General features: G+C 41.1%; 1 protein-coding gene across 2 annotated transcripts in view; it reads right to left on the bottom strand.

Moving 5' to 3' along the window:
• Positions 1-4,158: 4,158 nt before the first annotated feature.
• Positions 4,159-15,694, bottom strand: part of PTPRJ (protein tyrosine phosphatase receptor type J) — a 75,572-nt gene continuing 64,036 nt past the window's right edge. Inside the window, exons 14-25 of one of the 2 annotated variants that reach the window (XM_074841947.1) lie at positions 15,461-15,579; positions 14,794-14,881; positions 13,689-13,730; positions 12,845-12,853; positions 12,667-12,754; positions 11,443-11,533; positions 10,516-10,589; positions 10,228-10,362; positions 9,702-9,821; positions 8,747-8,907; positions 8,118-8,253; positions 4,159-7,397 (exon numbers count right to left, since the gene is read on the bottom strand). In XM_074841947.1, the coding sequence (XP_074698048.1) occupies positions 7,239-7,397; positions 8,118-8,253; positions 8,747-8,907; positions 9,702-9,821; positions 10,228-10,362; positions 10,516-10,589; positions 11,443-11,533; positions 12,667-12,754; positions 12,845-12,853; positions 13,689-13,730; positions 14,794-14,881; positions 15,461-15,579 (1,222 nt within the window). In that variant the 3' untranslated portion in view covers positions 4,159-7,238. The remainder of the gene's footprint in view (positions 7,398-8,117; positions 8,254-8,746; positions 8,908-9,701; positions 9,822-10,227; positions 10,363-10,515; positions 10,590-11,442; positions 11,534-12,666; positions 12,755-12,844; positions 12,854-13,688; positions 13,731-14,793; positions 14,882-15,460; positions 15,580-15,694) is intronic. The other variant, XM_074841948.1, reaches the window with a different exon arrangement.

Below are 15,694 nucleotides of genomic sequence, written 5' to 3'. Positions count from 1 at the left end.
ATAAAACGGAAAGAAATTCCCCAGAAATATTATTTTCAGGTACTGTAGGACTCTTCAAATCTTTGCTTGGTGGCATTTTTTAAAGGCAATGCTTTCTAAAACCCTAAAAAGATCATTTTCAAAATACCAAGTGGCAACATCAAGCGTCTTAACAGGAATAACATGACTGGTACTAACCTGGCACCTGGCACCTGGCAGTGAGCTTGACAAATGAAAATATTGATGGTCTTGCTGCAGCTACCACTATGAAATCTATTTTGCTGGCATCTCAGTCACATTTTAAAAGATCATCATGCAGAGGAAAAACAATACCTTTAGGCTTATTATTAAATTACAAAGGTTTTAAAGGTTTGATTGATCCTCATTATTCAGAAATTTTTCTCAGTATTTTGGTAACTGTCCTCCAGAGCTCGGCTTTCCTCCAGCACGTGCCAAGCCAGCCTGTCACCCTCAGCGCTGGGAGCGTGGCTCAGGCCAGGGCAGCAGCCGAGAGCCGCTCAGCCCGGCCCAACCCTGCTCGGAGCAGAGCTTCCACGGGACCGGTGCTGATATACGAGCACGGGAAGTTTGGATGTGAAGTGTTATTTCTAGTTTTGATTTATTCCTTGCTCAAAGGCAGAGGGGGTTTGTAAGCAGCTGGGTAGTTGTAGATACATCTTTCAGGAGATGTATTTGCAGCTTAGAGCATTTGCTGAAGCTCCCTCACACGCCCATCCCCATTATAGCTGTGCTTGTAAAAAATATATAGATCTATCACTAGAGCTTTGCATGCTGTATTTCAGGCTGGAGATGGAAGAAGCCAAAGTAACGCAGCAGATGTTGCCGGATGCTTTAAAAGGTGCATTTAAAACTTCCCTAAGGACCTATGTAAAAAACAGCATGGAAGAATCACGGTTTAGTGTTACACACACACACATAAACAAATCCATTAACTGAAAGAGCCTTTTAACTGTTATTCATATTGAGCAGTATGAGCAAGCACGCCATTGTTTGCTGTCTTTATTGATGTATCTGCACTGTGTTCAGCAATCCTATAAATCCGTTGCTGCTGGAAACATCTGTGGAGCAGACTGATAAGCTGGGAAATGAGCACACAGCCCACAGCGCCGAAAAACCAGCTCCAGGCTGGTCCGAGCCAGAGCCCTTACACTTTGGACTACATGCACCATCAGAAAATGTCTAGGCATCATTAAGACTCAAGTTTAAGAGCACTTTCCAAGGAAACAAAGGACTATTTGGCATTGTCAGGCTATTGCTGAACTTAAGTTTCTGAAAAAAGATCGAGTGTACAAGACTACAGATGAGCAGGAGGTACCTAGGCCCCGCGGAGCCGGCAGCCAGCCTTATGCAGGCACGGTGGCCTAGGCTTAACCACTGACGCGGGCCAGGGCCGGAGGGGACGTTAGGCTGGGCTGGAGGGGACAGGCTTTGCACCTGCAGCATGGGGAGAAGGAAGGGAAACAGCACATGGAGAGAGGTTATCAGAGCCTGGGAAGGAAATGAAAAAGCGAGCAGCCTGGCAGGAAAAGCTTTCCCTGGAAAGAACAGCGGTATCATGTGCCATCTGGAGGCTTACAGCAGAAATGAACAGGCTGTATTTCCTTTCTGGAGAAACAGCAGTTGCCTTTTAGGTAGATACATACATACATACCTTAGTCAGAGCTGACATTAGATCAGCCTTTATCACAGAGCCTGTTTTCCTTCTGATAGTACATTCCCAACACTGGAAGCACCACAGCGCAAAATTGCTAGGCAAAACCAAACCAAACACAAACGAGTCCAGCAATCTCTCACAGAGGATACGTGTCTTCTTGCCCATCCTGCCCTGCACTGAAACAAGGGCAGAGACGTAGCATGGTGTGTGGAGAGAGCACTCTGTCCCTAGCAATATTTGTGTAAGCACTATTAATATACTAGGGTTGTTCATGAAACGCTAGCATTACATCCAGAACATCGTTCCAAGGAATCTGGCTTTTCCCTGGTCACTTGGAAAGTTAGAGGTAAAATGTGAGTTAAAGTAACTCTCTTTGGATCAGACTAGACTGCCTTTTCTCAGTGAGAGGGGCTAGGTTGCTAGCTTTGTGCTGGTTGTCAGGAGATGTCTATTAATTTTAAATGAAATAAACCCAGGAAAAGCAACTTGAATGAATAAATGGAGTTCTGCTAAGTAACAGGGATGAAGAACCACCAGCCTGGATCCTGAATCTTCAGATTGAAGAAACAGTCTGAGAGGGGCTCCCAGCTTTTCCCTCTTGGGAGGTGTACAAACGGCTCCTTCCCTTCTGCCAGTAGAGCAGGCAGGAAGCAGCTGCTCCTGGTGCTTCCAGGTCAGGATTTCTGCTTCGTTTGCCTCCTCCTCCCTCGCAGGCAGGAGGCTGGCATGGGCAAAGAGTTTGCCCAAACCAAGAGGAAGGAGAATAGAACGAAGCACAACACTGGAGAGAGACACTTTGGCACCAAGTCCATGAACATTTCTGCAAAGTGCTGAAAATGGAACCATTGAAAGCCAGAGGTTTCAACAACACAAGGTCTTATGTGAAGAGCTGAAAGGGACTCCCTGAAGCAGCACCACACTAACCGGAAAAAGGAAGCACAGTGACTTCTCTGGTGGGCATGAGAAGTGGGAGAACACTGTACCTACCTACCTCAGAAGAAAGTAAACTGTTGATCTTTGCTTGCCTCTCATTCTCCCCCTGGACAAAAGTGATTGCATCTGCATTTTGTAATTAAATTTTACTGAGATCACCGAGGAACTGTTAAGACCTAGCATCTTTCCCATTGCTAAGAGGCCTTTTCTTTTTGCTTGAGAAAAGCAGAGTGTGCAAAGTTTTCAGGTGTTTTTCCCTTCCAAGCTCCCATTTCTGACCCTCTTCCATGAGAACATTCACATCTGTTCATCTTCAAACTCCATTTGCTGCCTGATAACACCCAGCCAGGAAGGGCATGCAAGGGCAGCAGTATTTCTGACTACATCCCATTTATCGAGCAAAGAACAGGACAGAAACGTTACGTCCTTTCCTCTCTGACTCCATCTCTTTAATCTCAAAGGCAGTAAAACTGATATGTGACAGGACCAGGTACAGAACATGATTTCCAGATATAGGGGTTCAGCTCTACCGACCTGAACACACTAGCACTCCAAATGGCAGCCAGAACAGTTGGCTTTACTGAAGTTCTAATATTTCAAACCTATATGATTTAAGGAAAAAAGAAAGTGCAGAAATTTTCTTCCTAAATTCTCTCTCCCAGAGGCTGATTGCCCCTAGCAGTGGTGGTCACCTGCTGCAGGTCCTACACCGGGAGGTTCATTGTCACAACTTCTCTTGTGCAGCACAAGTCTCACCAAGAGCCCTCAGACAACCATCGTGTGGCTGACACATGCTCCCACGGGAAGATGACAAGACAATGATGCTTTGCTCTTCCCATCTCACCATGCAGTTGTTTTAGAAAACACAGCAGAGTTATCACAGAGGATCACAAGCTTTTACAGTACGTGTCAGCACCCCGTGATGAATTGGAGAGTTGCTGAGAGCCAGTATCACCCTCCAGGCATGTGATCCTCCTTGGGAGTGATTCAGATGGCAGCTAGGAATGGAAACTAAGAATTTTAGAAGGGGACTTAACTGACATAATTTCATATGCATCTACAGTCAGGCAATCTGTAATCAAGAAGCCAGCTACAACATTACTAAGATATTTCTGCACCCCCTTCTATCATCCCCCCTGACAACAGAACATGTCCTTCAAGAGAATAAGAAGTCCTCACTTCTGTTTTTCTGAAAGTAAATGAGTCCTAGAAATGCTGGTCCTCCCCCAAGGCAATTTCAGTGAGTGAAAATATTTTGATTGACCTTGGATGAAGCTGTTGTTCCTTGATCTGGTACCAAGCTCTTCGTTTGGAGAAACCACCAGCTGCCAGGACACATTAGCATCGGGCCCTGGTCCTGCCAGGCAAGCCTTGATGACAGATTAACACCCTCGCAGGGAGCCCCAGTGACCATAATACACATCCAACTTCAGTGCCACCCTAGAGGATGGAAGCCCACTCTCCTCATCCATTATAAAGCCCTTTTAAATGAAATGGGTATTTTAGCAAATTAATTTTATTCAAAAGGAACTGAAAAGAAAACCCCAAGAAAGGAAATACGAGACAGAAAGTGCTCTAGGATGATGCTTTTTAATTGTTATTTTTATATCTTTAAAAACAAATCAAACCATTAAAAACAGACATGTGCTGAAATTTTCTGTACAACAAATATGAAAACAATAAAATTTGTACATCATTTCAAGATATTCAACAGTCACTTACTTGAAACACATCAACTTTTCCCTTCTTAAGCAGGCCCCAAATGGGAAAAAAAAAAAAGAGTAGAACAGAAATGCAACTGCCACACTGTGGAGCTTTCAGCCTGAAAAGGGGATAGATTTAGATAAGCTACAGTGAGAGAAAACACTGACCAGAGACAGATCTCGGCAATTATAACACAGAGAACATCAGAAGGCAGGGAAAAAGATCTTTGCAGGAATTCAAGTCATCTTGACCAAGAGAGATCCATACATTCATTACCTGTAATCCTCCTCTTCCTGCAGAGATCCTAGGAGGCATGTCCTACCTACTCACAGCGGCACTACGGCCAACTTTATGTTTACAACATTTTAAGCCTTACCAACTTTTTCAACCTATACCTGGGATTAGCAGGTCATTTACTTCAAACTTCGGTCTTTTCTCACAATGAGTCAGTTTTGGGAAGACGTGTATACAGTTGTATTAAAAATGAATACTCGTTAGATGATGACACAAGTGAAAATTTGGCGCCTGCTTCCAACATCAAAACAACGAGACAGATACGTTTATTTTCTGTAAGAGTATGTGGGCAGTGGTTAGCAGAAACACATGCCATTCTAGCTAGTTTTCTGATGTTCTGCTGCAATATAATGCAAACACATGATCTAGAGTAGAAGATTCATCTCCCTCTCTTCTGTGCTATACAAAACAAGGGCCTTCTGAAGCAAGACAGCATTCTCCACCCTAAGGCAGCAAGTTCTTGGGAGACCTGGAATAATGAATACTGGCTCTGTGCTCTGCACAGATGTGCAGTAATTAATAGATTAACAGAGGAAAAAAAATAACATGCCTGTGAGGGGCAGACTCTCCTCCCTCCCAGTTCCTTTGGAATGGTTCTGTTTGGTCCAAGTGGTTTATCTTTGTTTGTCATCTGACAGCAGCTTAGGAAGAATGCCGGGTGAGAGATCCACTACATGGACTGCCAGTTTGGATGGAGCTGGGCAGGATCATTAACCTTGTGGGGTTTTTTTAATTTATTTTTTAAAGTATTTCAGAGAAAGAGAGAAAAAAATATTGAAAAACCCACAAGTGGCTGCTACAAATAACAACCCCACAAAACCAAAAGCTGAAGTGCACTGTGGTTTGTCCTCCCGTTTTGCTCACACACAGCACACCAGTTTCACACCAGGTTGTAAAAAAATTCCTCTGGATATCTGTAAAGTTACAGTTGTGCACCAGGAATTCCTACATTTTCCTTCGGCTGACAGTGGATTCTGTGAGGTTGCCAGGTTCCACTGTCATGCCACACATACCCCTAGTATCTGTAGCTTCTTCTGACAACTCTGCTAAAACAAACAAAAAAAACCCCAAAAAATAAACAAAAAAAGCAGCAGAATTCCAGAGACTCTGGTTATTAAACCTTCATAAGATTTTCACCACTTTATAGCTATTCTATAGCATTATTCATAAACTTCATACTCCTCTGCAATGCAACCAGTGCAATGATCGAAAGATCAAAAAAAACACACACCCCCCAGCTACTTAGGAAGTCCTTCACTGGTAATGCCTTCATAAGTCTAACAGTTATGTACCAGAAAAATAAATCCAATCTAATCCTTGACTTGCTGTAAAATCAGCAACTAGGGGTTTTCTGCTTGTTCTGTTTTTAAAAGGACCAGTTAAAACACAGCAGCAGTCTATTGCAAATAATTATAAAACAATTACATTAGATCAATGAGATGCAGGCAGGTAAGATGTGTCTCAGTTTTGAATGGCTGAAACAACTGAGAAATTGGTCTTTACAGCAGAATTTTGTGCAATTTGTTTTGGTAGAAACAGTAAAGCCAGTTAATCTGTTTGGGAGTGCTTGGACACTTGGAACCTTAGTTTCAACATTTTCACAGATTTATATATTTGAGGAAAAACAACAACAATGATAAAAAGACACCAACCTGAGTAAAACTCTATTAGAATAGAGTGATCATTATTCAGTAAATTATATATTGCACCTTTAAATAAATCACTATAAATTGTATAAAAACAGGAATATCAGCCAGGAACACGGAGGAGCTATTCTGTCCTTCATACACACCCACACACACCCCCGCACACACATTCACATATTCACTTGCTCGGGTTTTTTTTACTATAGTTAAAGCTCGGAGTGACAGACCACACTCCTTTTTCCTCTAGCAGAGGCACCGAAACATTAAGGCAGGGGATATTTGTGGTGAAATGCGAAAACAAAGCTCACCTCCAAACTTCTGGAGAGTCCTGCCAACAGTGCAACTACAGTTAAGTTTGACATAAGCCTTATTTAAAAATCTGTGTTCTCATTAAGAGTTTCAGTACAAAAATAGAATCTCTGCTGTTTTTTTTTTCTAGAGTAGCAACTAGAAAAGGCACAATTTCCAAGTATAAATGTCCACGTGAAGGAGCTGTTTGTACTCCTTTTTTAAATAAAAAGGAACACAGGAAAAAAAAAAAAATCACAGAGGCACATATCTATTAGCTAAGTAACCAGATACAGTAGATAAAATATGTTCCTGAAACTTATAATTAAATATATTAAAAAAGCCCACAAGCCTGGTGTCTGTAAATGAAATCATATAAAATTGTAATAAAAAGCTTGTGTTATTATTTTAATATTTAAATTCTAGTTCACCGTTCATACTGCAAATGCTATTTCACCTATCAGTACTGTTAAATTCCCAAGAAAAAGCAAGATTCCTCTGTTAACTTTAAATAGTTTTGCTTGTTGTTTTGGTTTTTTTTAATATCAATCTGCAGCTCCTGCCAGCATTGTGTTTTTCCTCCTGTAGATCACATCTTCGAATGCGGACAGACCTGGAGAAGCCAGACACGAGACACTGCACACAACCCCGGACGAGTAGAACATCTCCCTTTCCTCTGCGCAGGTAACACCTCCTGGAGACACCGTGTTCCATCCAGGCTACGCATGGTAGCCATTGGCCTTCCCAAAGCCTGGCCCAGGTGTGAAATTTTCATAGATTGCCATTGCTGTCATGTTTTGGTAAATAAGATCAGTTTTCTTGTCTTTCTGGGATCTAATAATATCCATAACACACTGGTTTAGGAAGACGTACTGGTCCTGATAGGAGAAAAACAGAGGGTGATACATTTCTAGAAAATACCTGATTTTGGAAGTAATTCTGCTCCTGAATATAAGTTTTGGGGCTTGGATGCACCGCACTGAATGTTATCACAGAGTATTTTCTAGAAGTTGTATGTATAGTTCATAGAAAATAGGGCTGGAAAGGACCTCATGATGTGATCTGATCAACCCCTCGTAAAACGCTAGGATCAAATTTATTGTCATGCCTAACACCCTCTTAAAAGACTCTCATGATGGAGATTTTACAGCCTTTTTCAAACCAGCTTGACTTAATCCAACACACCTCTTTGGATCAAAGTGATAATTTCAGCAGGGACTCATGTGCTCCTGCAGAACACAAAAGCTGCACACTGAGACCACTTGACTCAAGATAATTCTGGCTCACAGCTATAAGGATAAAACTCATAGGGGTAAAACAAGCTGCAAAAAAATCCTTCTCAGAGTTTGATTCTTTCCAGCTGCAAATGCCAGTTCTACCTTCGAAGCACTCTGTAAAGAGACTGCGTGGATGTACTACAGCCCTTGGCTGCAACTGCTGTTGTGGTAGATGAGGCAGGAAGGAGGGAAGTTATATAAAGAGCAATTTCACATTGCTCCTTGATATCTTACCTTTCTGTAGTTACATCTTGAGTCCACCCTTCCTGGATTATGGCACACATTTGAAAAAACATGCAGCTGGATGAAAGACAGCCTTACCTCAGTTTGCACCATCAAGGGTCGGTGCATGCGAAGATCGTACACCACTCCATACACATCCACCGTATTCTCCATTTCAACCTGCTGAATCAGGCGGTCAATGGCGATGAACGTCCCCGTCCTGCCGACACCAGCACTGCAATGACAGTGGGAAGAGAGTTACTGCCTTCTCTCAACCACCGCCTCACCGGGGACCGATGAAGCGCCAGTGAAGCCAGTAAGATGCCTTTTGTTATTTCAGTGGCACCAGCATTCAAAGTCTCTGCAGGCCAGAGGGGTGGCTCTCACCATCACCAAAAGGGAGGGAGGACATGCTTCCGGGCTTCCCAGCCTGGCACTTGCACAAGATTACAGATAAAAGCACTTGAAGACACAACTTTTTCAGCTAAGTTTTCCAGGCTAGGAGAGAAAGATGGTCTAATTCTCATGAAATTCTGTATTGTGTACTTTGCCACCTACATAGCTTTGCTACGTTTCTGAAGCATGGGGCAAAGGTTTTAATTTGGCAGGGTGAACAGCCCATGTTCTTAAGCAGAGAGTTTTTTTTTTTTAAAATCACATTGAAAAAGAATTGTTCTTAAAAAAAACACAAGATAAAAATGTGTCTAACACAAACATGTTCTTCCTACCTGCAATGCACCAGAGTAGGAGAGTCAATTGGATTCTGACTGCTGTACTCATGAACAAGGTGTCTAAAGTTGATGAGAAGGTCTGTTGTCTCCGGCACTCCGTGATCTGGCCAGGAGGTGAAATGGAACTGGCGCACCGAGTGGCTCTCTGGTGTGTTGGACTAGAGGAATACACACACACACACAAAAAAAAAAAAAAAAAAAAAAAAAAAGGAAACCGGCTTCAGAGGAGCAAGAGTAAGGCTTCCTGCCATAGGTACTGGACAAAGCTCAGCTTCATTAAAGATGCCTGCTAGAAACCGTGCAGTAATTTCATCAATGATATTTCAGTTTCCCTCTTCCTTCCACTCTGGTAGAGAATATTTGGAAATAATTTCCTTTTACTTTCCACTTTACTCCAAGATCATCTCTGCTGCATTACATTTGCTGACAGAGATGGGGCTAATTGTTCAGTCTAGCAGATATTACAAGTATCTGTATAAGCACAAGTTCTGGTGCAAGTCTCGGGGAAGCACGAGCTGCAGGATCACTGAAGGGGCAATTGGTAACTCCCATTAACAGGCTGGGTTTTGCTGGCAGATCCGTTTCTGCCACAGGAAGGGCCCTACTGGCAACTCATTCCTACCTCTAGGTAGATTATTAAAACACTTGTGAGAAGCCAGAGCACCTGAACAAACACGTACACATAAATATCACAGGAGTCTTGTTGCCAGTAAATAGTGTGAAAGGTTTTAAATCAGACTTTTCACAGAAAGCAGACGAATGCATTCAAAGCCTCAAGTTAAAATAAGCCACACTTATCCTTTTCCCTCAGATAACTCTGAATTTGATTAAGTTTTAGTGAAATTATTGTATTCTGTCATTCCAGTGTTGCTTGACATGTGAAGTCACAGTGATATGATACACCACTTCTGTAGGTATTTACACACTAACAACCGAGGGGGTACGCACGCACCTTTTCTACAGTGAAGTCCCTTACTGTCCATTCTGGAAGGACAGCCTCTGAGACCATTGTCACAATAATGTCACCATAGCTCTTGGATTGTTTGTCTGGCCAGTATTGCTCACATTTTGTCTGAGAAGAGAGTTACAAGGTTCCACACATTACACACAGCAATGAAACAATGGACTGTTAAAGTAACACACCACCTGAAGCAGGGCTTCAAAGCACGTCACCCTTCCCAATGGCCTATCCCAGGGCAGGAGAAGCTCCACCAAAACCATTCTTTAGGGAGAAGAACCCACCCTTAAAGACAGCGATTCCACAACCCTCCTGAGACAATCTATTCTGGTAGTCAGCAGATATCAAAATGGGAAAAAATAAAAAAAAAAAATTGGCTTATTTAATTTAGAAAACAGTCTTCCAGTAAGTGGATGGTTGTTAAAAGAAAGGAGTCAGTCTCCAACCTACTAGGGTAACAACAAAATTAGAAGAGATCCAACCATCTTCAAGAGACAGTTCAATTTTAATAAAAACATACCCGGGCTTGTTCAACACATTTTGTCAACATAACAATAGAGTAGATATTCTTTTCCCAAATCATGCGCCAGAAGTCTTCTATAGTATTGGGTAAAGGACCCTGTGCAGCAATAAATGCCTTCTTTGAGTTATAGCCCTAAGAACAAAAAACCAAAATAAATATATGTAGATACACGCATATGTGCATCAATGAGACATAAAAAGCTAATTTTAAACATCAGCATGAGCTGTTAAGTCTACATCATAAAAATACACATTACATTTCATTACAACTAATGAAGTGACTTACAGGCATATAGTTTGCATTAATATAATCATCAGTTGCAGAGCTTTGATCTGAAAGTTTAACACGAGAAATATCATCTGCAGAAAGAAAAAAGGAAAATCATGAATTTTAGAATGAGACCCTTTCAGCAAAATAGTATTATCTAATGCACAGTTTTAAATAAAAGGTGTTTTAGAACAATGTGCATTTTAAGAATAAGAATATATCTTTAGGAATCATAAATAGCAGTAGTTTAGAATTTTTATGATGAAAGCCTTCAGAAAAATGGGTGGCCAGGATAAAGATTCAGAATACTCAACACAGATTTTTTTTTTTTTTAAACATGGTTTGGTTTTGCATATTTATATATTTTTAAACCAACACAAAATTTACTACAGTTTTAATTGCTGGAGAAAAATAGGTGATTTGTCTCCTGCTGCCATTGCAGCTGATGTTTTTCCTCCAAAGCATCCCTAAGTACCAGTCACTGTTCACCTTCCAATGCCTTCTTACACTCTGCTATGCTGGGGTGCCCGCAGACAGCCTGGCAGGGCTTAGGCTTGTCATTCTTCTGCAAAGCTGGCAGCAGGGTCTTAACAGTTCTCACAGCTCTGCACATCTACCTGTCCGTAGTTAACTGTTAAACTCTGTTTTTTTCAAACTGACTGCAAGTTTCTCACAAACGGAAAATTAAAAATTATTTAAGGGCAAGTTCTTTAAGGAACTTTCTTGAGGGAAAGTTTGGGAACTTTAGAAAACACCCTTGAGGGAAAACTCTTTAGGTTTGCTTACACAGTGATTTTGGGAAAGCAGCAGCCCAAATTCATTCCTTTGAAAATTGATGACATTAATGCCCCTTTGAAGCCTCTGGGTACTATTAAATCCAAATCCAAGGTTTTTCACCTGAAAACTCAACCAGTAGAAGATGCAAAACCAAAGACAGTAACTCACATGGTAAGACGTTGTTGTATCTATTTTTTCCCCGATTCTCAGCGAGCTCAGCAGCAAATTTGGGCTGATGAACACCAGCAGACTTGAGTTCCTACAACAGAAAAAGGGTTCATGAGCACCTGGTTCTGGTTTAGGAATTTTACAGAAATACATGATGGCAACAGACAAATGCTCCAACCACTCTTGGCCTTTGCTGTAAAAGTAGGCATGTTCAACTGGGATAAATGGTGACAAAACCCACTCTTTTTACAGGGTGGGAGGGTGACAGTGGCAAATCTGATAAAGAAGGGATTAATACAGAATTTTGGAATAGTAGTGTGTTTAAAACCTAGAGGTGGGCTTCAAAAGCCCAGGAACAGTTTTGCTGAAATACACAACACTGACATCAACAGCACACTCATTCTGACCCCAAGGCAGCAAACTACTTTGCATAAACTTTGTGGACATTACAGGGAGAAAGGGAGCAAGTACATCATGAAAGGACTGAAGGAAGCAAAATCAGAGAGGAAGGCAAGGCGGAGCACCAGCCTGCAAAGTACAATCAAAGGGACAGAATTTGATCTGGAAAGAAGAAGAAAGTCAATTAATAGCTTCAAGAAGATGGGGAAAAAAAAAAAAAAAAAGGAGATTCTTTAACAGCAGACATGACAACACAGAATCCTTAGTGACACTTGATTCCTGTCTTTTGCACCATAATAACTGAGCTTTAGCACATTTCATAGAAAAATATTTATGGTCACTAAGCAAATCATAACTGCTGTTTCTCTGACTGCTCCTTCAAGCTATTCACAGGTGTGGTTTGCAAATCACACCTACGCACTAAAGAAAACAGTGATTTCAGCAAGAGACCTGTCTTGCTGTGTAGAAAAACAAAAACGAGGAAAAAACCAAAGTGCAGGGGAGTTAAATAGCTTTCCCTAGGCTAACTGTAGCGTGACTGTGGCAAGGACTCAGGAGATCCTGTCTGGTGAGAGCTCTGACCAGCAGGCCATGCTATAAGCTCACAGGTAGAGATAATAGTTCAGGATGTAAAGTGTTTATCATGCACTTCAACTAAATTTGGAGCTGAAGCAGGGAAAGGAAGGCTATACATGTGGCTTAATAATCTCTATAATAAAGGTCCCCTCTGTTCCCCTTCAGTAAGCCTCACGTATGCTCCACAGGAAAGCTAACTTGCCTTTCCAAAAATATTTGTCATGAGCTCTCTCCACTGAGGGTACATACCTCATACTCTTCAGCAAAACCACAGTTGGAGTCAGCTTGCTGCTTCTTGAAGTAGGACTCAAAGTTCTCCACTTTAATCATTTTTGATCTAAAATAAGAAAATGCATGTATTGTTAACTGGTATTAGGTAAATAAACCATAAATTCAGTTAATGTGTTAGAAAGTGTGCTTTACTTACTTCTTGATTCTTCAGGGGAGGGTGGGGGGAAGAAAAAAAGGTTGATTAGACACATGCAGCTGTATTTTTCACTATGTAAATCTAAGAATGAAAGCATGACTGTTAGTAGCAGCTGCAAAACTGCATTTACAGGGGACAGGATATCAAGCACAGCATTTAACTGATCTGTTAAACCAAGGAGAGAATAGTGCATCCTTCAGGAGAAGAGTATCACAGAAGGTGTCAGTCAGTCGCTTCGGTGCTCCCATCAGACTGGTCCCATTCCCTGGTGTATTTTATGTCAACTACCAAAGTCTACACAGGTCTTCATGGGATGCCATGCCGTTCCATCAGCACAAAAATTGGTACAAGAACCAATAATGTGATTCAATTGCACTGCCTGTGACCTCCAATATATTGTGGTTGCCCTTCCATGGCCAGCTTTTACAGTCTCAACATTATCAGAATTAATGGCTCAGCACAAAGTAGTCATAAAGCAAAGGAAAATTCAGGCCACAGCACAGAGTTTTACCTATGTGCACTTTACCAATAATTTGGATTGTTTCCTCAACGTGCACAGAAGCCTACGTTTCACTCAAACATCCTGTTTTTCAGAACTATGTGGAGCATTTGTGTGTCTAATAACAATTCATGAAGCAAGCACTCAAATCCCTGTGGCAGCTCTAGAAGTCTCGATCAATATGATTATTTCTAGTCTGCAGGCTGGAGTCTTTAAATTCCATGAGGAATTAATACTGCAAAATTCTATACAAAACTGCACAGAAAACAAGTATCTGGGTTCAGAGTAAGTTTTGCAAATATCACTTGAGCTCAGAAAACAATGTGTGAAAGGATATGGACTTACTTAATTGGAGAAAAGGACACTTCAGTATTTCTTTTATCTTTCCTATAAGGCAAAAGAAAACACAATAGGTTCACAGTAGAATTTAATGGAATGCACATGAGATTTCTGACGACAGCTATTTCCTGTGCCTGTTCAGAACAATTTCTTTTAAAAGTCTCATTCTGTGCAAAAAAAACCCTCCTGAGGCAAACCCTGTACCTGGAGTAAGAATAAAATATCTCATCCTTCATTCAATGGTGGTGTGCAATGAGACTGTTTCTTTTTGTGGGAACCAGAGTATGATGCCTGAACATAAAGCATGTAAGTTTGGTGGAAGAAGTACATCGGAGGGATCTGCATCGTTAGCTAACATCTCAGGAGAATTGCTACTACTCCCAGAATCCCTACAGTAAGTGTTCAACAGTGATGTGTCAGTGGTATCGAAAGCGGTAGCTGAATGAAAGTAACTGTTCCTGGCTTTAAAGGAAGCTCTTCTCATTATTGTCCACCGCTATCGGATACAGTTGTAAAAATAACAGCAGTTAATCAAAGAAACTAAGAAAACTGGACTAAGGGCCCTACAGCTAACTATTTAGAAAGGATGTACCATGTGATCAGAAGTATGAAAAAGTCTTTGCAGACTCTTAAATCCCAGATTATTTGGAAAGGATTGGAAACTGAGAGACCAGCTCAAACCCCAGGCAACTCATCAGCTTCTGGAAACTCCAGAATGGAAGTTTCATGTGACAGGCCTTCAAGTGATTAATGGATAATTTAAAATAAAACCATCTAAGATACAATTACACATGTCTTCTAGCACAATAATTTGTGGTGTTTGCTTACTTCTGACTGAATTACTTCATCAGCATGCATGAATTCAGAAGAGCTAAACAAAACAAATCTTAACTCATTAGTTTGTAACTATGGGGTTGAACAAAGTCATTTAACTAGCTTGATACATCAACTCTAATCAGTAACATACAAACAAGATTTTTAATAGAATATATTTTAAAGCATCATGATAGAAGTGTATAAAACAGAAGAAGAGACCTTTTTAGGAGAAAGATACAGAAGTGAAATACTGGTGTTCCTCATCACAGCAAATACAACAACGAACACACATTACCTTCTCCTTCTCCAGAATATGAAACCCCCTATAGCGACTACAGCCAATATAGCTAAAAGGCATCCAATAACAGCTCCAGCAATAACACCTGATAAAAGACAACAAGTATTACTCATTACTGATTTAGCTCTTTGGTAATCATCTAACTCAATCAATGTGCTACAAGAGAACCTTACAAGTGATAGAGCACACTCCACACACTACTAAATGTCTTTTCTTTACTGAGCCCTTTGGTAGTACCAGTATTGAAAGCTCATTAAGAATAATAAACCAAGGATGATAAATTAATAAAAAATGGGATCAGAGGACCAGTATTTGCATTTCAGTACACTCATTTCTGATTTACTAGAACTGTTAGAACATCAGCTGGTTTTTGCTCCTTGTTTCTGTACCAAAGTCTCACTGTGCCATCCAATCCCTTTTAGCATGCCATGGGCAGCAGAGCATTTACTTCCACAGGAGAAGTCATACATGGAAAGAAGAGGTCACCCACAGAACCAGGAAGGTTTGAATTTACAGAGCAGTGTCACTGCAAAGCTAGAAAGAAACAGTCCATCGCTGAGAAACCAACTGGTGTTTTGCTGTTATGAAACTTGCCATAATTAAGGCATCTCCACACACTGTGTATGTGCCCGGCCACCAGTCCTACATTTGACATTAACTATACCTGGATCCTGGGGTAGCAAAACCGCCTCAGAACAGGGTGAAAATGATACATAACTATCTTCCCCCACAATGATGTTGGCCACAGTAAAGGTTATATTAGTGAAACCTGCAACACTTGCCCTGTTGGTAAGGGAGAAGGGAAAGAAAAAATCAGGTACATTACATGGCCTTAACAGTCTTAAGCAAGATCAGTAATCTTTTTGTTAGATGGTCTTTTCGATTTCAACTGCAGCAA

This window comes from Strix aluco, chromosome 16 (genome assembly GCF_031877795.1).
Source record: "Strix aluco isolate bStrAlu1 chromosome 16, bStrAlu1.hap1, whole genome shotgun sequence".
NCBI classification, from domain to species: Eukaryota; Metazoa; Chordata; class Aves; order Strigiformes; family Strigidae; genus Strix; species Strix aluco.
The sequence above is the reverse complement of the archived record's forward strand: the minus strand, read 5'-3'. Positions and strand labels throughout refer to the sequence as shown.